This window comes from Pyrgilauda ruficollis, unplaced genomic scaffold (assembly GCF_017590135.1).
Source record: "Pyrgilauda ruficollis isolate IOZ18807 unplaced genomic scaffold, ASM1759013v1 scaffold57, whole genome shotgun sequence".
NCBI lineage: Eukaryota > Metazoa > Chordata > Aves > Passeriformes > Passeridae > Pyrgilauda > Pyrgilauda ruficollis.
Window position 1 is genome coordinate 2,908,610 of NW_024527377.1, and position 21,902 is coordinate 2,930,511.

The window sequence follows — 21,902 nt, forward strand, 5'->3', positions numbered from 1 at the left end:
TAAAGCTTATAAGCAGCTTTGACAATTTGATGACATTGGAAGCCAAATAAAAGTACTGGCTGTAAGCCTCAGCTGCACACCCAGGGCCACAGCTGGGACTGCACATCTGCCCAAACAGGGAGACAGCTCGCAGGCACCTGCCCAGGGGAACCCGTGACCAGAGAAACAAATGGATTTTGCGCTTGCAAGGCAGGTAAAATACTCAGTTTTAAACAAGCTGCTCTAAACAGCACAAATAGTAGAGATAAAACGACATTAGCATAATGTGGCTTTTGAGTGCAAGGGGACAATCAGGCTTTATTACACCCCAGCTGCTCCCAGGCAGCACATGGGCTGAACAACAGTACTTCCACTTAAATGCTCCACCTGAGGTGAAATAGCCCAGACAGAGGAAGGTGTGACAGCACCAGGGAGTCAAAAAACCTTGTCAGGAGCAGGAGATGGACAAAGACTGTAGAGATTAGAGAGATAACAGGAGAACAACTGGCAACTTCCCTCCTGAGCTACCTTCTCCAACTTCAGACACACCATCCCTTGGTTAAACAGCGAAATAAAAAAAGTGAAGACATGCATCAGGCACAACACAGTGCTCTGGTGTCACATCCATAAGTTTCTCCTCAGCCTAAGAACGAGCCAATTTAAAAGACCTCCTATGGGTTTAAGGAAGGGCCCCCAGCCCAGAGGAGTCCCCCTTGCAATGGATCAGGGACCCCTGGACCACAGGGAGATGCACAGCAAGGAGCTTTGGCTCCAGGGAGGAACACAGCCTCAATTTATTGCTGTGCCTCACCCTGGGCTTGCACCTAATAAAGCTGCAGCTTTTGAACTGAATAGGGGAAGAGAGATGGACTGACCCATTCATAAACCCTTTATCATCAAAACTGCACTTGCCAGAGAACTCTCTTTCCTTGCTGTGAACTCCTAAGTGTGCAGGGAAAGCTGAGGTGCAGAAGCACTTCTGAAACAGAATTATTGCAGCTCCTAGCACATCTTTTTTCCTCTTTTCTTGAGACATTTTTTATGAAAATTACTATGCCTGCCAAGCTGACAGGTTCAATATCTACTTCCTCCAGAGAGCTGATTTCAGATTTGTTCTCTGTGTATGAGCCATATCTCAGCCTGTGGCAGTACACAAGGACACCTCACAGATGTGGTCCATGGCACATCATTCCTAACAACTTAATTGTGAAGCCAGGTTCATCAGGACTTTTTCCAGGGAATCATTACAACCTGAATCATAATGACTTTCTTAATTGGAAGGGCACTTCTCAGGCTGCCTGCCACTAATGAGGTGTCATAGGTAAGGCTGGTTGGGACACACTAAGGAGCGACTGGATTCACTGCCTAGAGCCAGAGGTCCAGGTGTTTTCCCAGGACTGCCTAGGACAGGGAAGGGCCTGCTCCCAAATCTCTTCATTCAGCTCTGCTCAAGGACATCATGCAGAGCTTCTCCATCACTGAGCGACCAGGTTTGATATGAAAGTTGGAAAGCAGGCAGCAATGTAACCACTTCAGCAGCAAAATCAAGATCTATTTGAAAAATTCAGGTAATTGATATGTTAAAAGCAAGCTACCCCACACATGTAGGGAGCAGCAGAGCCTGTGCTCTGATAGTGTTTATGATTTCCATTGAGATCAGCCCACGAACCTGAGCATCTGTGAAGTTCCCCAAGACACTCACTTTAGTTTTCCTTCCTTTTACAGAAACTGCATGACATGACTTCCTTCTAAATAAATGTATCAAAATCCATCTTCAAATGAATGAGGTCTTTATATCATGCATATCAAAATTTACAACCAACCTTGACGTGGGATGCAACAGAAGAGGAACAACAGAAGGCAGCAGGTGTAGAAATCCCAGGATGGATTTTCCTGAAACAACACGACTGCAATAAAGACAGAAATTCTGTCTCTGCTCCATGCCTTCCAAACAAGTGGGAGGCTCAATCCTAAATACATGTTCACAGGTAAAACTTCCCTATCATCCATCATCCCTGAGCTCTCCTACTGCTGCACCTATACTGCCTTGAAATCCCACTCTAAGAATGAAGTTCCAATAGATAAAGCACAATTGCATTTGTTGGGGTAATTCTCAGCCATGCACCCCAGCAGGGTTAGAAGAGAGTATTCCCTCCACATGGGCTCAGGGTGAGCTGAAAATCCCCTTTGCCTGCACATTTGGGACATAATCTTGAGAAGGAATTGGATGGCCACCCCCCTGAACTCACTACATAGATGATGACTGGAACTGACCATGCAGGCTTGGCCCCTGGTGCACGTATCTATCCTTACATAAAAAACAAAACAAAAGACGTTGTGTCATTTCATTGCACAATCAGCTACAGAAATACGTGCTTAGAAAAAGAGTCTCACTTCCTGAGCCCATACCAGGCCTATAAAAGCAAAACAAAATACAGGTTTCTATTAGAAAAGAAACAAAAAAAGAACTTGTTAAAAGGCTTCTTGTTGTGAAGGGCTGGGCACTGCTCAGCATTCAAGCAAACCTAGGAACATTCATTCTGCACTCCATGCTACCTTTACTGTTCATCTTTTTCTCATTTCTATCCTGCTCTCATCTTATTTTTCTCACTGACAAGACAATGTCTTTTCATTTATTCACAAGTCCTGATACCTTGGTTGCATCTACTCAGTTAATGCCATTGTGCAATATTTTGTCTTTTCATAATTTCTACAGTGACATTACCTGGCACCTGTACCCAGAAATTGTTTCTTCCAGCTACTGAGAAAGTCTGAAGAACTCCCTTAAAAAAGCACCCTTGCCCAGCTAGAAATTCAGAACATGTGACAAGGAAACAGGAGAGCTCAGGAGATACCTGCTGGGAAAAGAGAAAGCCTCACTGTGCTCAAGCAGGGCTGCAAAGAAACAATTGCTGACACAGCACAGACAGGCACTACTGAGGTGTCCTTCCATGGATGGGTGGATGGATGGATGGATGGATGGACGGACGGATGGATGGATGGACGGACTGACGGATGGATGGATGGATGGATGGATGGATGGATGGATGGATGGATGGATGGATGACCCAAAGCTGTACAGCAGGAGGATGTGGTGATGCAAGGGACCAAACCTGCTCACTTCTTTCTAACACTGACACTGCTGATGAAAAACTACAAGAAGCTTAATTTTTGTTTTTAGCCTTCACTTCATGTGAAACTTTCCAATAAATTACAGAATATTCACTTCTGTAACCTTTTCTTCTTGTGGCTAAAGGTGAATATTAACCTGTTTATGGCATTTTGTTCAGAGTGAAACACCCAGGGACAGGATAAAAACTTCTCTTTCTATTGGTTTCATAACACACTTATATTAAATTCCATGAAACATTTTCATCATGAACACTTTAAATATGTAATAAAATTTAAACTAGTCAGTTAATCTTGCAGTAGATCAGCTTCATTTCTTAGCTCCTATGAATTAATTTACCTCTAGCATGAAGAGTTAATACAGAGTGGATATTGAAATAAATGCTGCAGTAAAAGGACCTGCTTTACTAGATCGGGAAAAAACATTTAGTATTCAAAACTTACATTTTTTTTATCTTACTGTCTGAGAGATTAAAGCCAAAATGTAGCCAGGGATCTGCTTTAACTCCCTGTAATCCCTAGGCCACAGAAGGCAGGCTTTGGTTATGTTTTACTAAAAAATATGGCTGTCTAGTAGCTCAGGAAAAGCAACACCTGGAGTTTCACAGACCTTCTGGGCAGGATGGAGCTGCTCCAGCTCCCACAGCACTGCTCACACCCCTTTTGGTGCAGCTGGAGCACCAAAGCCAGAATGCAGCTGGGGTCACTGCCCAAGCCCCATCCAAGGCAGGCTCAGCAGACGGGATCCCAAGCACTGCACATCCCACGAGCCAAGTGGGAGCTTCTGGAGCACCTGCCCCAGCAGCGTGGAAGGAAAGCACACCTTTCACAAAGCACGTGGATACAGTCTCCATATTCCCCACAGAAACAGGGACCAGCCTGAGGGTGTGTAAATGTCATTTCTCCTCCAGCAATGGGAGAACTCAGAGGTGCAAGGAGCTCCACGCCAGTCCCCCGCTGAGTGATGTTGTGCCAGCTCCTGATGACCCTGCTGTGGGTCACACAGCAGACAGCCAGGCCAGGCCACCCAGGGATGGGCTTGAGTCTCAGCTCCTTTGCCATAATGCACCTTGAAGGGCCCCTCACTGATGGCTCTCAGCCTCGCTGCAGGGCAGCCAGGCTCTACACTCCTACCAGTGGGACACTGCCAGGCTGAGAGCACACCAAACAGACACATTTGTAAAACCAGAGGGCAGAAGGGGCAAGAAAATCCCCCACAGATTTGGGTCATGAAGGATGGTGCAGGGCTGCACTGCAAAGTGGGAGCAGCTCAGGGGTTTGTCCAAGCTCCTGGACAGGGCAGCAAGAACCTGCACTCTGCCTGAGGGGCTGGAGCAGAAGAGCTCACAGCAAGAACCCCATTTCTAGCAGAACCAGTCTAATTTTGCTGTGCTAATTAGGTCAGCAAAACTCTCCCCAGCATCATTGACCACAGACTTGCTCCCCTGGCAGTGTCCAAGTCAAAGTGAGGAGAACAGGCTCAAACTGCCACTTGCAAACAAAACCAGACCAACTGAAAAGCACGTCCACACACAAGCTCTCAGCATCCCTCCCAGACATCAGTGCTTAAGTGCAGAGCATTTTTCTTACCACAAATACAAGCAGAGTCTAAGAAAGAGCTTTACCAGCAGCCACAGCCACGTGACATTGCAAAACACTCTTCCTGAGCACCCTGCTTTATTTGAAGGCAGCCTTTCAATTACTCTTTCCACTTCTGAGCAAATATTTACCTCTCAGAAATTCAAGACAGAGCACACACACAAAAAAAAAAGGAAGGATGTCCTCATTTGAACAATGTATTCCACTCAAAGCTCTGTGAAACAACTCAAACTACCCAGAAGAATTTAAAAACTAACAGCCACATTCCTCTGCCATGGCCTTAAACCATTTGACTCACTGCTTGTTTGAGTCTATTCTGACCTTCGACAGACTGACCCACAAGTCAGCACAGCTTCTTGGAAGGCAGATGCCTGCTCCTGTTACAACAGCTCCACACAAAAGCTAAATGCAACATGACTTAAGCGTGGGGAAAGCACTAAAGTGCCTCAAGACTAAACAGAGGCTGGAAGCAGCTCTTTTCAAGCTCAACCTTTTACTTTCCACAGCCTGAGGAGATCCCTCACCCCCAAAGAACCTGTGCCTTTGAGCTCCAAGCTTTCCACCTGGCTCTCCACAGGAGCAGCTGAAGCAGACCCACCTGCACATTCTCCTCCGTGACCTCGATCTCAGCAGTGTAGATGTAATCAATCAGCTTCCTCAGGGTCTGCCCATCCACGTCTTTGATCTCAATCTTCTTGGCCTTACTTTCAGACATGTCTCCTGAAATTCAGTTCAAAAGGACAGTCACAGTTTGCTCTGCAGGACCTTGCTCCTCACATTGTCCCGGTGTCTGACTACGAGACTGCCTGGCATTATCCCTCACCACTGAAGAACCACCAGTGAGATTCCCAGAAGCATCCTAATGCCACCTAAAAAACAACTCCAGATTGAGGACACTGGTGTAAAACAACATAAATCAATAAAAGCAAAAAACTCAATTTCTTGACAGAAAAGAACCTGCCATGGTTCACCTGCATTCAAACAAATATAAGAGCTAAAAATAAACCCCAGTATGTCCCTCAATCATGTCTCAGAACAGAGACAGACTCAAAGAGACTGTGGATGTGTCTTACAAAGGCCTTTGAGAAATATAGTTTTATATCCATTTATTATTTTTTTTAAATATATATACATATGGACACAATGAATATGAATGAACATGAATGAATATAAATTAATATGTTACAACAGCAACACTAAGGTATTTTTTTTGTATATCCTACATTAAAAGCAATGCAGTGGTATTCTCTGTCTTTAGAAAGAAGCTGAAACCTGCTCAGGAAAACAAGCACACAGGCCAGCAGTTACACCCAGCATGCAGCAAGCTTCTCTCCTAATTACCCTGCTGTAAGCTATCCATCACTACACCTTGTGCAAAGCATCCACACAGAAAGATGCAGTTCTCATCTCTCACCTTCCCAACCTCACACCTCTGGATCCAAACTGCATCCCTTCCCCAAAGCCATAACTCAAAAGCATGTGGAACTAGAGCAGTAATTTCTTCCCTGAATACACAAGTAAAGCCCCATAGCTGTGTAAGAGCCTATTCATGACCCAGAGCTTTATGCACACCTCCACACCCCCCGTGCAACAGGAGCACATCAGAGGAACAAAAACATGCAGTGGGGAGGAGAAAGGACTCCCCACGGCCCTTCCAGCGTCCCCACACATGCCGACCTCACCCAGGAGTTAATCACCAGGATCTCCACAGAAAAGAAAGAACAAACTCCCAAGCGGAAAGAAAATGATAGGTGGAAAAACAAAGCCAAAGGAGAGCATAAAGAAATGTCAATTCTTAAACCTGGGCATGAATAATCACTACTCTCAGAAATCCGGTGACTCAGTACTGCTGTGGGATTAAGTGGAAAAATATTTCCTGCAGCCTATAGAAGTAATTACAGCCTACATCTCTGTGCAGCATTCCACAGGACGTGGCCAGGCACAGTAAGTGCACAGCACAGACTCAGATGCTAAAAAGGGCCCAAGCTTGAGCAAAACCTGGATCCTGCTAATTGAACTTTGCTGACTTTCCCTGTGTGAATAAGGAGGTAAATAAAAGGAGTGGGGTGGGACCATGAGTGTTAGAACAGTCAACAACGTCCCAAGAACTGAAATAATATTTGCCCCAAATTCAATTTTTAAAATTGAATAATAAAATGTTATTCAGAGAAGCTCATGAATACAAATGTACCAGTACAAAGGGATAAATGACCTACATTTGGAAGGCCTTCAAAGTAGGTAGGACTTCTTAATTGACAAAATGTCATCTTCACACACTTCCTCCCCCTAACAAAAGCCCCAAACATCTCCAGAGATGAAAGGGTGCTTCGGAGGACAGAGCAGTCCCCATCAGCCCTGTGGTGCTGGAGGTGCCTGTAAGGAGCACCCAGTGAATCCCCCTGCACTGGGAGGGTGAGTGGGACCCTGCAGGACCCCTGCAGGTGTGGGGAGGGGCTCGGCCACACACACCCAGAGATGGATGCAGAAATAGCCTGCAGGGACCAATCTGATAACATCATCTGGCGTGGTGGCATCCATGTGACACAAGCAACAAAAATAAAAGCTGTGTGGGTTTCCCCACCCACCAGCAAGCTGCCAGCCCTGCATACCAACAGGCTCCTCTGGCTCTGCTGCAGGACCAGCCCAGGCAGCCCCGGGAGGGTCTCGTGTGCTGTGCCCACCGTTGGGCAGGATCCGACTCAGAGACATCCAGCCCCTCCCACGTGTCACAGGTGGACAAATCTCCAGTGCTGTAGAATAGGGAAGAGCCTGGAAACACCACAAGGGAACCAAGGCAGGGGTTGGTGCAGACCAGGAGCAGGCAACAGACCTGGGGCAAGCCTCTGGAGCAGCCTGTGGGCAGCTGAGGGCTTCTCATCTCACATCTCTTCAGAAAAAACCTATACTTCAAACCCCACAAAACACAACTCCTAGGGTGTCTTTCATAAGCCAGACTCCAGCCCTACCTGATACCTTAATTACACAATTATTCCAGTCACTAGCATCTCCCACACGTGAGAAAGGGCTGCCTTGCAGGAGGCACTGCACAGACCCTGTCCCTGCAGACAGGCAGACACAGGGGACGAGGTGAGAGGGAGCAAAGGCAGGCAAAACAGGCAGGGTGGCTTTGAGCAGACCTCTGTAGGGGACAGACTTAGCAGACACCAGCCCCCCATGGAGGCATTCCTTTCCTGCACTACAGTACAGCACTCAACACCCAGCAGTGCCTTTTCCACGCCCCTCTGCTCATCAGGGCAAGAAGAGAGCAGAGCTCTGTGTTGTCACAAGATGAACCACACTCCAAACTGCAGCAGCCCACGGTGCAGTGTTTACCCAGCACAGCAGCCTGCCCTGCTCCTACACATTGCATTTCCCAGTGCAGAACCACAGCTTTGGCTGTTTCCTAAGTCACAGATGTGCTGAGGGAGCATGTGAGTGCATTGGATAACAAAAGCACAGCCTCTCACACATGGGGTGAGTGCTTTGAAGCAGCACATAAGACCTGCAAGGGAGGTTTCTGCTTCCTCCTTCAGCATTTCCAAAATTCCTAAGGTATCTGACAGGAGCAGTCCTAGCAGTGTCACTCAGGTATTTGTTACCCTTTCTAAAATGATTGTGTTTTCTTCTAAATGGACAGACATTACTGTCCCAAATCGTCCCCACAGAATAGTGCCAACAAGGACCAGCATCCAAAATGCTCCAGAAAGCCAGCATGGAAAGGGCCACTCTGGAAGTGCTGGTCCCATCTCTCCTTCAGCAGTGGAAGATACAAATGGAAAATGTGCCTACCCAATTTCAGACTTTCCAGGAATACTTCAGAGAGGAATGGCTAACCAGAGGAAACCCATGGCTTAGGAAAGACCCCAAGGTGATCACAAGGTCATTCATGGCTCCAAAGTCAGGGCCAGCTGACAATGACAGAGCCTGCAGAGCAAGTGCTGGGCAAAGGTGGATGAGCTGAGGGTCCCAATTGGCTCCCACTGCTCACAGCTCCACACTGATCCCTCCATACTCACTGCTGGGGGACCCCTCCAGTGGGAATTCAGTGTGCACAAGCAGCTCCTGCAAATACCCCCACAGTGCAGCTGAACCTGAGCCCTTGGCCCTATCACTGCTGTGCAGTGCAAAAAAAAACAAGTTACAACACCCAGCTGGTGCTGAAGGTGTGATTTTAAACTGTGCCCTTGCAGGGAGTGAAGGAAGGAAGATCACACACTGTCTTCACGAGAGAGAGATCCAGACCTTGGGAATTCAGGGATAGCTAGACTGAAAGCAAAGGGAGAGCTGGTCTTTGGCTGACCCTCTGCCCCCGGGGACTTGTCAGGGGGAGGGGACAGGCGGCTGTGGAGGCTGTCACCCAGCCCAGGGGAGCTCTGGAGCCAGCCACATGATGGGTTAGCTGATTACTGTTTAACTCACAGAGTGAGGGATTACACGGCCCAGAGAACTCCTGCATGGAAACATGAGCAGCCCTGCACCACCACCTTCCCACTCAGATGACCTCTAAGGATCAGAGGGTTTTTCCAAGCGTTTTTCTTTATTAAACTCTTCATCAGGACAAGCATCACAAGCTGTGCTCGAGGTGCCCTCACACAGAGCTGCTTCTGAGCAGTGTTTGCTCCTCTGCCTCACCATGCAGCCAGTACCAGCTGCAGAGTGCAACACCCCAGAAAACACAAATGCTCCCCACCTTAGCTCACCACACTGATAAAGCCACCATGGGGAGTGTCACATCTCACCTCACATTTTACACCTGAGGTTTTCTCCCCACCTCCATCACAGAAGGGAAAAAAGCTTCACTAACAACAAGCTTTTTCCTGAGAAATGCTGCACTCTGCTTCCAGCAAAATGAATTAAACTAGGTCTAATCTCAAGGCTTTTAAAAGGAAGAAACAAGGCCCAGACCACAAGAAAATGAACATGAAACAGGGAAAAAAATCCATGAACCTCATTTTTGTTGGAGCTCAGAGGCAGTAAAAACCATTCCCTGGGGTGTACAATATTTATTTTTTGTATTTGTCAGTTCCTATCCTGAAAATGAGGGCAAAGAAGGGGAAGGAAGCTCAGGAGTTTCTGACCACACTAATTTTACTAGAATGACTAAAGTAAGCTGCTCACTCCTCTCCTTCAGGACTGACCTAGCTTTCTTTGGGTTTTTTTTTGCTGACCCATCTGGGCACAGCCTTTGAAGGGCACCTGCTCCAGGGATCAGGTGATCAGAGCAGGAATTTTGTCCTCTTCTTCCTTTCTGCCATTACCAAAATACACTGGACTGTAGCAACTCACCCTGTTAAAAAGCTGGGCTGCTAAAACACACTGGGATCAAGAGAACAACAGTGTTATTTCAGGCAGCAGAAAAAAGTGCCATGGGAGATTAAACATCTGTGACTGCCAAATCAGTATCGGCAGGACTGAGCCTTGAAACTACAACTCCTGTGCCAGCAACTTCTTTGATGTGCACCATGAACATTTAGGGCACTGAACACGTGCTCCATGGTAATGTATTCATGATCCAAGGTCTTGTTAGGGGAAAAAACCCTAACACATAAAGCAGTGAGCCAAACTCCACAGTAACCTCATAGTGCTATCTACTATCTACACATGCTACCTACTCACCCCACAGGAATTAGTCAAGGGTGACCAGCATCACCAACAAGTACAGCAAACTGCAGACCCATCTCTCTTTTCAAACCCTCTCCGGCCTGTGCTGCAGCTCCTGACAGAGACACAGCCCGAGGGCTGGGGACAGCAATGGCTGTCTGGGGTCACAAGCAGTACCTGTAAACATGGCACAAAAATAAGGGCTGCAGGCTGCCAGCACCACCCGGTGAGCTTCCATCTCCACGGTTTCGGCCACAATCACCACATCACACAGGAGCCGCTTGCTGGGGAAACACCAGAAAACACAAAGATCATTTCAGAATTCCCTGTCAGGCAAAAAGCTACATCACTACAGCCCAAAAAAGTGGAAGACCCACCATTACAGACACAGCACCTGAGCTTCTGCCAAATCCCAGGGGAAGGTTCTCTAATGCTCCAGTACCAGCTCCTATCACTGTTTGCCTACAAAGCAAAGCCTGAATCCTCCTGAGGCTGCAGCCCTGCCTGTGCTTCTGCCTTCCCCAGGGGAAAAAAAACCTGAAAGCCAAACTAGGCATACATGCTGCTCAAAGAACAAAGGACAAGCAGCTCCTTCATCCCTCAAACAAGCAGGGCTTGGAGGAGGCACAGACGAGCTTAAAGATTTGGGCATTACCTGGGCCCAGGCTCTAGTAGATCTGTAAGACAAGAAATAGCCATGCAAGGGAACATCAGCATCACTTCCGTCTTTCCACAGGAAAAAGGTGCAGTGGAAAATGAAGTGATTTCTGCAAACCCTTCCAGGTTTGTCACAAAGGAAAGTGACCACCAAAATATGTCCTGGCACTGGTAGGTGCAGAGGCTGCCTCAGCCATTTGCCAGTGCAGAGGTATCAGTCACTGGAGTTCATCCATGGGCCTGAGGACTTCATTTACCTCATGAATTAGTCTGGGATTAAGAGTCACTGGGATAAAGAACAGGGTTCCAGACAGAAACCAAAAAAAAAAAAAACAACCTTGTAAGCTCCCCCACTGACTCATTGTAGAGCTTTGGAAAAGTCACTTCATTAAGGAGTGACCTTTTCTGCTCACCCCACGTATGTCCTTTGAGGATTCATTAGTTAATGTTTGCACAGAGCTTCGCAGATGCCGACAGCAAGAAGTGCTCAGCCTCCCAATAAGTTGGTTTAAGATGCTTAAGCATACAAATGCAAACTAAGGGTGTTCTTTTCAAATGCCAAGCCCAAAAAAGGATCAGTGCCTGTAAATCTAGATGTTGCCTTCTCTTTGGAAATACTTATCTCCACACTGAACTTTGTATTTAGGAAACTGCATTATCAAATAAACATACACAGAGCTTCTAATGGACCAGCTATGTATCTTCTTCTCCACATATTGAAATATTAAAAAAACAGCTGTGAAATGGAGGGCTATAGTTGGAAAACAGAAGAAAGTAGGAACTGGCAGTCTGTACTCTACATTTATTCCAGTTTGGAAGGGGGAAGGGCAATGAGGGGAACCCTTTAAGAGCCTCTTAATGGAAGCTTCCTCATTTGTTTTAGCTTATGTAAAAGATGCTCTGTTCAATTCCATTTTGGGCTATTGTAATCTAAAGTACCACTCATAAAATTAGTTTCATCTACATTTGCCAACTAAAAGCCTAAGGGACATGGTTTAGTGGCAGTGCTGGGTTAAGGGTTGGACTCATTGATCTTAGAGGTCTTTTCCAACCTAAACAATTCCATGATTCTATATAGTATAGTATATAGGCTAAAGGCTTAGCATGATTTTTCTAGACCTCTATGAGATTTCTGGATGCATGTGAAGGGAGAAACTTATTATTCAAGGCATCTGTTGACACTGATTGCTGAGAGCTTAACAGATCCCAAGCTCAGTGCACATTCAAGAGATGTAAAAACTGTATATTCCACAACAGCAGTCAAAAAAAAAAAAAAAAAACCAGCACCCAGAAGACAAAAACATCATGCAGGTGCTTAATGGCAGCTTTCATTCTTCTCTATTTTATCTGTTCAGTATTGCCCAAGATACCTAACCACAGGCACTAAGAAGCATTGTCTGTCTCTAGTTATTCCCACTCTGCTTCAATTAACAAAGGAGTAATAGCAGCACAATAGATTTCTCAATATAGCTGCACAAAACTTTAGTTTTGGATCCTTTGCTTTCAGTACAAAGAAAGGACCAGAAGGATGCCAGATAAATGTAAAAAAAAAAAAAAAAAATTACAACATACCCTGCTTCATGTAATAGTTACAATATTTCCATTTTGTTCCTATGCAACAGAGACTCACTGTCAGGAATCTGTGGAAGGAAACATTTTCAATCCTTCTCCACACTAGAGAAGTGTGTATTAGAAAACTACTTAATCCATGGAGAGTTAGCTATTACAGCCTCTTTTGATTACTTGGAGTGTGCAGAAGAGCAAGGGTGTTACCTGCTTTCATCACATCGCCTCAACAGTTAGGGAGCACATACATTCATGTGTGTGACACACACACTTTACATAAGAATTCTTTTTAAAACTATAAGGATGAAAAGTCTAATGAATTAGTCAGAGAAATGCTGATTGAACTTCTGACTGGTTAGTGGGATAACAGCCACCAAGAAACAATTCAGGCTGAACCACTGCCACCGCTTTGCTGATGTGATGACAGCAGTTTTCAAGGCTGAGTTCACAGATATTTTTTTCAGCCTCTGGTCTCCCTGTACCCACACAGCTGTGTAAAGACCAAGGTGTTCTCTTTTAAATAATATGAGGATTTTTCAATTTGCAAGAAGAGAGCTGACATTCTTCCTGAGTACTTGCTTTTTTTTTCCACCCCTTACTTTGGAGTGCTGAGCCCAGACTGAGTGATGCTGCAAGTTAAAGAGACTAAGAACAGTACATTAATAATCTTTGGTCTGTAATTATGTGTAGGTGTCTTAATGTCTGTAATGTTCTATTACTGGGTTTCAGACCCTTATCTCAGTTAAGAACGTAGTTTACAGCTGAATTTGCTGAAAGTAATGGAAAAGACTAAATGAATTATCACCTATAAATGAAGGCCACGGCTCAGATAATGTTTTTGGGAAGACAGACGTCTGAGACTGGCGAGAGCAGCCCACCACAAAAGGACTATATTTTAGTTTCCTATCTGTGATTAATCCTCTACATGCAACCATTAGCTGTAACAAAAAGGGCATAGACTATTTTTTACGTCTCTCAATCAGCATAATTCTGCTAAACCAGAGAGGGTGCCTAGTAAGTCAAAAGTGTACCTCCGTAATTCATTCATGACCTTGAAAGCCTTTCTCATGTGGGAGGGATTGACTGTCACTGTACGCTGGTCCTTTTCATCTTCAGCTGCCTCAGAGGAACGGGAACTCTGCTTAATGCTGAAAACAGGGACAAAAAAAGGAGCAGAAAGTTTGATTCAATGGCAGTTTAAAAAACAAGCATCCTAAAACTGCAGCACAGGGTATTAAGCATGGAGCTACTCACAAGTCAGTCAGTCAGTTTAGGTTCTCCACATGAAGCACATCAAAAAATGCAGCTACTTCTGCATGGATGTTGAAAGCCAACTCAGCCCACATTTCAGCCAGCAGGGAAGAAAAGAAAGAAGTGCCAAACACCTGAGGACAAAGCCCAGTCTTACAGGCTCCAGGCCAGGAAAGCAGTATAAGTTGAAATTCAAGCCAGAACATAATTGCCTCACTGAATAGAAATAGACTTCAGCACTGGGAACTATAAGAGTACCATGGATTTTTTCAACATTCATACCGAGAAAAAGAAGTTTAGCCTTCAATGTCCCATCTGAAAAAGGCAAGCACACAATACATGACTTGTATCTTCTTTAGAGGCAAGTAGAAAAGGGCTATTAAATCTCCCTGCACAGCTTTCAAAGCTTTACTGAAGCTGCTTTCCATTTCAGAAATTGTCTATTTATTGCCACTGAAACATATGGAATGAATTATTAAAGCTTCCTACCAGAACCACCAGCTCCATAGGTAATGTCAAACCAGAGGCACTCAGCTATGTGCTGTGTTTAAGCAGGCCAACAGGTGCCTAAGGCACACACGTGTCCTCATTACTCTGTTGGGAGCATTGGCTCTGTACACACAACTGACAGCGGGTCAATATCTCCAGCTCCCTGATCTGAAAGCTCCCTGATCCCTGTGAAATCACTCGGAGCTAAAGGCTCCCACCTGAGAAAGGAGCAGCACTTTGAGGCAGGTCCCTGTTCTGTTCAGTCCATGGCTCACTCCTCAAACCCTGGCAGGCAAAGGCAAACAAGACAAGTCAAGGAGGGTTGTCTGCGTCCAAAGCCAACTCCAAGAGAATGGCAGATCTCAGGAGGCAACTCCATTGCCCCATGTGCCTGACTGGAGACCTTCTCAGAGCTTTTCCTTCCAGTCTCCTTCACCTTTGTCCCCTCCTCCCTACCACCTTTCTGAGTTGGGCTGCCATGATTAAAAAGACTGAATTGGGCTAAACCAGCAGTCTGGACAAGCCAGCATCCTGGCTCTCTGGTGATCAGAAGGAGATGTCTGAAGAAGGGCACAGAGCAGGGAAGTGTGGAAGGATCCTTCCCAGAACACCCTGGTAGCTCCTGTCAAGGTGTGTAGGCATGCACATATATATCTATATACAAGCACACTTACACACACTGACTATCCCTTTGAAAAACACATCATTCACTATTTACAACCCTGACAGTGTGAAGCCCTGGCTAATATTACATCCTGCCTGCTCTGACCAGCGGCTGTCACCACCACTGCGTCCCTTGACACCACACAAAGCTCTCTGCCCCCCCAACAGTCTTTGGTGGGCTGCACTCTCCTTCCTGGAGAAGCAAGAGGCTGAGCAGCAGCCAAGCTGCACACAGCTCAAATCCATGCCTGCATACTGAGCAGCCTCCAGCTTTGTGCCTGAGACAAAGGTTAATGCCAAAAACCAGCCAAGTCCAATTCTTTCACTTTGCTGAGCGAGTGAAATATTTTCAGTCATAACTGAAGCCACAAGGCTGAGCAGAACATCACTCAGCACATGTCCCAGTGAGGGAGACAACTTCCCAAACTCCGTTACAGCCATCATCCAATTAGCTTAGTATGAGTGGATTAAAAGAAGAAAAATCAGAAAGGAGAATACCTCGTGTTAAGTGTTCAGTATTCAAGGGACTGGTACCAGGCAACCACACAAACAGCTTTTCTATTCCTGAGGAACACTGAACTCTTTCTGTGCCACATGAACTGCCAGAGGTGTTCATGGAGCTGTGCTGGCACTTGGCTCTTCCCCACCTCTGCACACTCCAGTGAAGAAGCTCCTTGCTCCAGGGACACAGCCAAATCCAGCTAAGCCTCAGCACTGTGTCCATCAAAAGCCCTCACTGAAACTTTAGGCCAGGTGACCACAGCTTTCATCACCCCAGCATAAACCCTTGATTTTTAAACAGCTAAACTTGCCCGTGTGGCACCATTGAGCCAAGAAGGGGAAAAAAGGCTCTGGAAGTACAAGTGACTTCATGGAGCTTTCAGGCTCCAAAGCTGGAACACATACAGGAAGTAAGCAAAGTAAACAAAAAAGAAAAAAAATAATTAAAAAGAAAGTGAAACCAAAAGGGAGAGTCAGGGAGAGCCACTCCCACTGCTCCAGGGGCCGGACAGCTGGATCACCACAGGACACTGCCCTGGGCAGCCTCACAGACACCTCACAGACCCAAAACCAAGCCATGCACACAGAAGCCATAGGGGCTCTTTAATAAGAACAAGCGCCCTGCTGAGATTTGTTTATTAGCTCTCCAGCGCCAGAGACCAAAGATGTTCAAACTTTTCTGCTGGCAAAAGATACAGCTCAAAGAACACAGCAAGTTTCACTGAACACCAAAGTAAATGTCAGGTCAAATGTCAAGCTTTCATAAAGCCTCAACTACACCAACATTTGTCTACGTATTTTAAAAGCAAAAAAAAAACTTGCTTCAGGATTTTGGAAGAAGATCAATCAGCTCTTCCTAAAAAGCAGGAAAGATAAGTTTTTTAAAAAACCTCCTAGGAGACGTCCTCAGCTTAATTAAAAGGGGCAGATTTCAGAATTTGCCAAAGGTTTGCCATGAGAAAATACTGCAGATTGTCTGGTTAAAAACTTATTTCAAAAAAGATCAAGATATGCTATTTAAAGTTTTTTTCCAAGTGACTCATATCAAAAAAACATATTTGAAGAATTAATGGCTAAGAGCCTTTAACTCATCTCTAAGACTGACTCAGCTACCATAGAATTGTGTTCCAGCAACAGACAGAGGATGATTTTATCTGGGAGAGATATTTTACACTTCCATGCACATACTCTCAGAGATCACTGACACATTTCCAACATAAAAATGCAAGAACCTGAATGCTCCAAGCAAATGCACCCTGACAGAAAGCAAAAGCTGCCCCTGAGAAGACCAAACCATTACACTTCACAGCCTTTTCTGAGATTTGTCCCCCCACAAGGATAAAAATTACTACATTTATTACACTGTTTTTATTTAAATGGATTAAAGCAAAGGAGGAATAGGGTCCTCCGATCAAAGACCCCAGCCAAGACCAACTGGAGATGCTAGAGCCCCTGCACCCCGTGACCACAGGGGCATTGCCCCCACGTTTGCCAAGCTGATGTCCTACTACAGCAGCAGCACTCGTGAGCCAGCTGCCAGGAGCAATTTGTTCTATTCCTGGGCTATCCGAGGCCGTGCACTCAGTGAATGGACAAATGATTTAATTTCCCTGGGCCAGATGAACATCCTCTTTACAGGCACAGCAGGATGCTCCTAAAATGAGCAGAGAGGCTCTTAGTTTCAGACTGTGCCAACCCCACTGCCCCCTCCTGCGTGGCCTTTCAGTGATGTCCCCAAGCAGAACAAATGAACCCCTATTTGAGAGTCCCCAATTAAGCCAGTGAAGCTAATCACTACCCTGTTGACACCATGTTCCTCCCCTCCAGAACCCCCTAGCAGAGCTGGGCTCACATTGCCAGGGTTCACAGCCCTGCTCCTGCCCAAGTGTGGCCACCACCCAGCTGACAGAAAGGTACTTTAAAAACCCATACCCCACTGCTCTGCTGCCCGCATGTATCCACTGTAAAGTTGGGTTGCCTTAGTTACCAGCAATAATTACAGATGTCTTTGTAGATTATGTGAAAGAATAAAAGCCTTCCTTAGAGATAAACTGTCCCCTGGCAAGATTATTGCCGTGCAGAGAGCTGGTAAACCCCAGGAACAAAAATCCCAGCTCTGCCAAATCCAATTCTAACACTGGCTTTATGGGAGCCAGGAGTTCACCCTGAAGGAAGGGCAGATCTCAAATGCAGTCTCCTTCAGAGCACAGAAGGACAAGGTTCTGCTCATGTTTCTGGGAGAACAGCCTCCAGGCTCAGCTCCTAACCCAGCATGAACACCACAGAACACGGGATCTCTCACTGGGGAGGTGACGGGACACCAGCCATGTCCAGCCCAGCCTCATCCCACTGTGCACCCCTGCGTGGTCTCTGGGAGCTGCTCTCCTCTCCTGCCTGAGCACCACAGGCTGAGCTCTGCTCTCCTGCTTGGTCCCTGACACTGCAGAGCTTCAGCACCACAAGCTGGGCCAAAGAGCCAGATGGACTCAGAGTCCTGCACGGGCAATCCAGCACCTCTGTAGCAGCTTCATACCCCTGGATTCACTTAAAAATACCTGCTAACCATGGATTTCCAAAGCCTGTGGAGCTTCTCTGGGGGATATGTAAGAATCATCACCAGAAAATGTTCATCTACATATCTGAGAGGTTTGACATCACTCTGGTCTAAAAACCTGACAGATGCCCCATAGCAGTTAGTAGTCTTCAAAACTTGAATACCTCTACAAAAATCAACAGAGACCAAAATTAGTCTTAGTTTTAGTCTAAGCACAATGAAAAATCATTTTACTTTAACTGGCCTAATTCTCTGTTTAGAATCAAGACCCCAAACCACAGGACAAATACATTATGCCCAATAGTTTTATTCCTCTAGCCAGGCAGACACAGTAAGGAAAACATGTCAGTGTAACGGCATAGTTATAAAAATCTCAATTTCTGAATTTGTCTTTAGGTACATAAAAAGACATTAAAAAAATTGTGACTGAAGGGATCCACATACTGAACTGGGTTTTGAGAGGATTTCAGAGAAATGCATTATCATTAAAACATATGGGAGGCAGTGTAATGGAAAGGATTATTTTTCTTTTAATAGCAATATTATTTTCCTATTTTGTTGATTTTTTTTTTAGTGCCTAGATCAACATGGAGACATTAGCTTAGGAAAACACACAACTGGCATACAGGAGATCCCTAAAAGAGTATTCATATCAAAGGAGACCTCAGGGGGAAAGAAGACTTTGGGAACTAGTGAGGAGAAAAGTCTTTGCTGACACTAATGGAAACAACACAAAATAACTCAAATATGACAATACCATTTGCTTTCAAAGACAAATATTGTATTTCTCAAACAAATACCAGAGACTACCTTCACTTAAATATAAAACCACAGGTGTTTTAATATTTTAACCAAAAAAAAAAAAAAAAAATTCCAGAGGGTTTTTCCTATTCAAACTCAAAAACATCTTGCAGAACCAGAGTACCGTGCCTAACTATAAACCTTATGCAATTTCTCCATAAAATAGAAGTACCATCATTTTACTAACAGCACAGTAAAAGAAAAGCAGGATTCTGAAATATTTTATTGCCACATGTGAATGTTCCAGGTTAAATCTCCCTTGCCCACGGGTGCTTCTGCTCATGTGCAATGACATGGGCACATGATACCACTGAAGGTCCTGGGTGTGCAAGTTACCAGGATATTTGAGTCTGGGCAGGCTCAGGACCAGAGTCAGAGGTGAAGTGAGCACCAACAACACAGATCCTCACCGACCATGAAAAGGGAAAATGCAATGATGTTAAAAACCAGGGGGAACTCTGCCATAATGAAAGTCACCAAGTGTAAAATTTGAGGATCAGTCTGCCCAACACCGATCTGAGTTGAAGTGTGGGGCAAAAGCACAGCCACAAGCACAGACCGAGCCCACCAAGCTCATTTTTGAGCACCTCCTCCCAGGACTTGCTTCGAGCAGCCAAAGCAGCCCCAGCACAGCCCCACACACCGTGCCCTTTTGAACCAGAAAGCAGGTGAATATTTCCAGCTTTTCTTGCCAAGTCAAACCCCATATCATTACTGCCCACAACCAGTTCAGGACCGCCTTCCTCTTCCCAAAAACTAGAAATGAAAGCAGCAATTTAGGTAATCATTCCTCACTTCCAGAGGCAGAGAATATGCCGATGGGGATAGTCCTTCATGCCCTAAAAACAGATGGTCTGGAAAAAACAGGATAAGGTAAAACAGTCCAGGTATTTTGCCAGTGGCATTTTCATCACTGTATCCCCAGAAAAAGGCCTCCAGTCAGAATGAGGCCATTGCTGGTAGACGTCAAAAAAAAAGTAACAAACAACTGTGCTAAGGATGAGCCCAGCCTGGGGTATCAAAACAGCTCTGTTCCATTTCCTCAAACACAGGCTCATTTATACAAATAAAGAAAAAAAACAAGAAAAGGAAATCCCATTCCATGAGCTGGCATCTAGCATGACAAACTAAGATTTCAAGGCACTTGAAATTAATTAATATTTGGATTAATGTTCAGAGGTGACTGTTCACACCATTATGGGAAGCAGAAGCCCTACAATGAGAAACGTGGCAGGAGAAAGGTTTTGCACATTAAATGCACAAACAATTGCAACCCTTGAGTCACAGAAGGGTAGAAAGCTGCCCTTTGGAACTTGGAAAACAACTCCTACAGGCTGCTGTGAATGTTTTCCCTCAACAGAAGGAAAATTTCCAGAATTTGGGGGTTGACTCCAGCTTAATTTTCTAATGTATAATATTTAAACAAAACTCCTGTCAAGCCCTGACATTTAGTCCTACCAGCAGGTCAAGCCCCCTCTCTGTTCCCCCACCTCCTGCAAGGTCACCAGCACAAAAGGAAGCACTCAGCATATCCTGTTCTTAAAAAAATATTGTAAAAATCCCAGAGCAGTTTAATGTTTAGTTTGAAGAAGCACAAGTAGCTTCTGGTGTGCAAAAGGCACCTGACAGAGGGGAGCAGTGAGGGCAGAGCCACAACACTGAACATCTCTCTGGCATCCACGAGGTCCCTGCACAGAATAATATCTTTTATGGGTTCAGTGGACATTAGGTCGACTCTGTAAACACTTCTTCCCACAGGTTGTGGAGCAACACAGCTGCCTGGCAGGAAATAAAGTCTACACGGCCCGGCTCCCGTGCGAGGGAGGCGCGGGATCCCCTGCACTGCCCGAGCACCGCACAGCGCCCGGCTTGCACACACGGCAGGAAAACCGACCCCAAAGCATCCACAGACGATATGGATTTTCACTCGTGACTCAAAAAAGCAGCGGATATCAGCGAGTCTGCGTGGAGCGGAATGCCGAAGTCGGCTGAATGAGGTTCCAGGCGCAGGCAGGGCACACAAGCCCAGCACGTTGTGCCGGCGGGCCAGCCACCCACCCCCCTGTCCTGCATCTCATCCCCCTGCCCGGCATCCCACCGACCTGCCCGGCACCCTTCCTCTTTGCCCGGCATCCCAGTCCCCTGCCCCGCACCTCCATTTCAGCGAACACCCCCCGACCTGCCTCCCTCACGTCCTTGATTACATCCCAAACACATCCCACGGAAGCCCCTCCGCCGTCTCGGCGCGGGGCGAAGCCGCCTGTCACCATGACATTGCAACATCCCCGAGCGGCAGGCACGGCGGGCGCCCATGGCAGGCGGCGTTCATTCCTGCCGCCGGCCACCAGCGGGGTCCCCGCAGCCGCGCCCCGCATTCCTGCACAGCCCCGCATGGCTCGCAGCCCGGGGAAGGGCATCCCCATCCCGCGGCGCTCCGGGCGGACACAAAGGCTTGCTGGCGGTACCCACCTCTCCTCCTCCATTGTGCGGGGCGGCGGCGGGGCCGGCTCAGCGCCCCGGGCCCGGCATGGCTGCGAGCGGCCGCCCCCGCCGCGGGCCGCTTCCTGCGGGAGCGGAGCGCTGCGTGCCGGGCGCGCCCCGCCGCACCGACTGCCGCTGCCGCCGCCGCGCAGCCCCCTCCGCTCCGCTCCGCTCCCTCCCCTCCCCGGCGGGGCTTGCGAGCGTCTCCGGGCAACGGCAGCACCGCCCCGCACCGCCCCGAGAGCGCCCTCCGCACCCCGGGCCCGGCTGGCGCCGCCCGCACGGCCCCGCTGCGGCAGCGAAATGGGTCAGGGGCAGCCCCGAGCCCGCCCGGTCCCGAGCGGCACCCGGGCAGCTCCGGGCCCGCGGGGCAGCTCCGGGCCCGGCATCCATCCCCTGCCCGCACTGCCGCTACCGGGACGTGTCCCCCGCGTGGCCCAGACTGCTGCGATCGCTGCGATCTGCGGACCGCACGGAAGTTTTAGCGGCTGAACATCCCAAGTGCCGAGGTCAAGCCCGCACACAGGGCAGCGCAGGAGAGGAGCGGTGATGGTGAGGAAGGAGACAGTCTCAGCGCTCCGAAGTCTCCCCACTCCCACCGCAGAAAGGAGGATCTTACCTCCAGTTCCCC

The 21,902-nt window shown here is 47.0% G+C and overlaps 1 protein-coding gene across 3 annotated transcripts in view; it reads right to left on the reverse strand.

The window, feature by feature from the left end:
• The window catches only part of KLHL3 (kelch like family member 3), a 44,340-nt gene extending 22,920 nt beyond the window's left edge, over window positions 1–21,420 (reverse strand). For 2 of the 3 annotated variants that reach the window (XM_041481967.1, XM_041481965.1), the window contains exons 1-4: window positions 21,260–21,420; window positions 13,563–13,679; window positions 10,486–10,592; window positions 5,306–5,427 (exon numbers count right to left, since the gene is read on the reverse strand). In XM_041481967.1, coding sequence (XP_041337901.1) covers window positions 5,306–5,427; window positions 10,486–10,592; window positions 13,563–13,679; window positions 21,260–21,273 — 360 coding nt within the window. In that variant the 5' untranslated portion in view covers window positions 21,274–21,420. Of the gene's footprint in view, window positions 1–5,305; window positions 5,428–10,485; window positions 10,593–13,562; window positions 13,680–13,785; window positions 14,116–21,259 lie in introns of those variants that run through there. The other variant, XM_041481966.1, reaches the window with a different exon arrangement.
• Window positions 21,421–21,902: the final 482 nt, after the last annotated feature.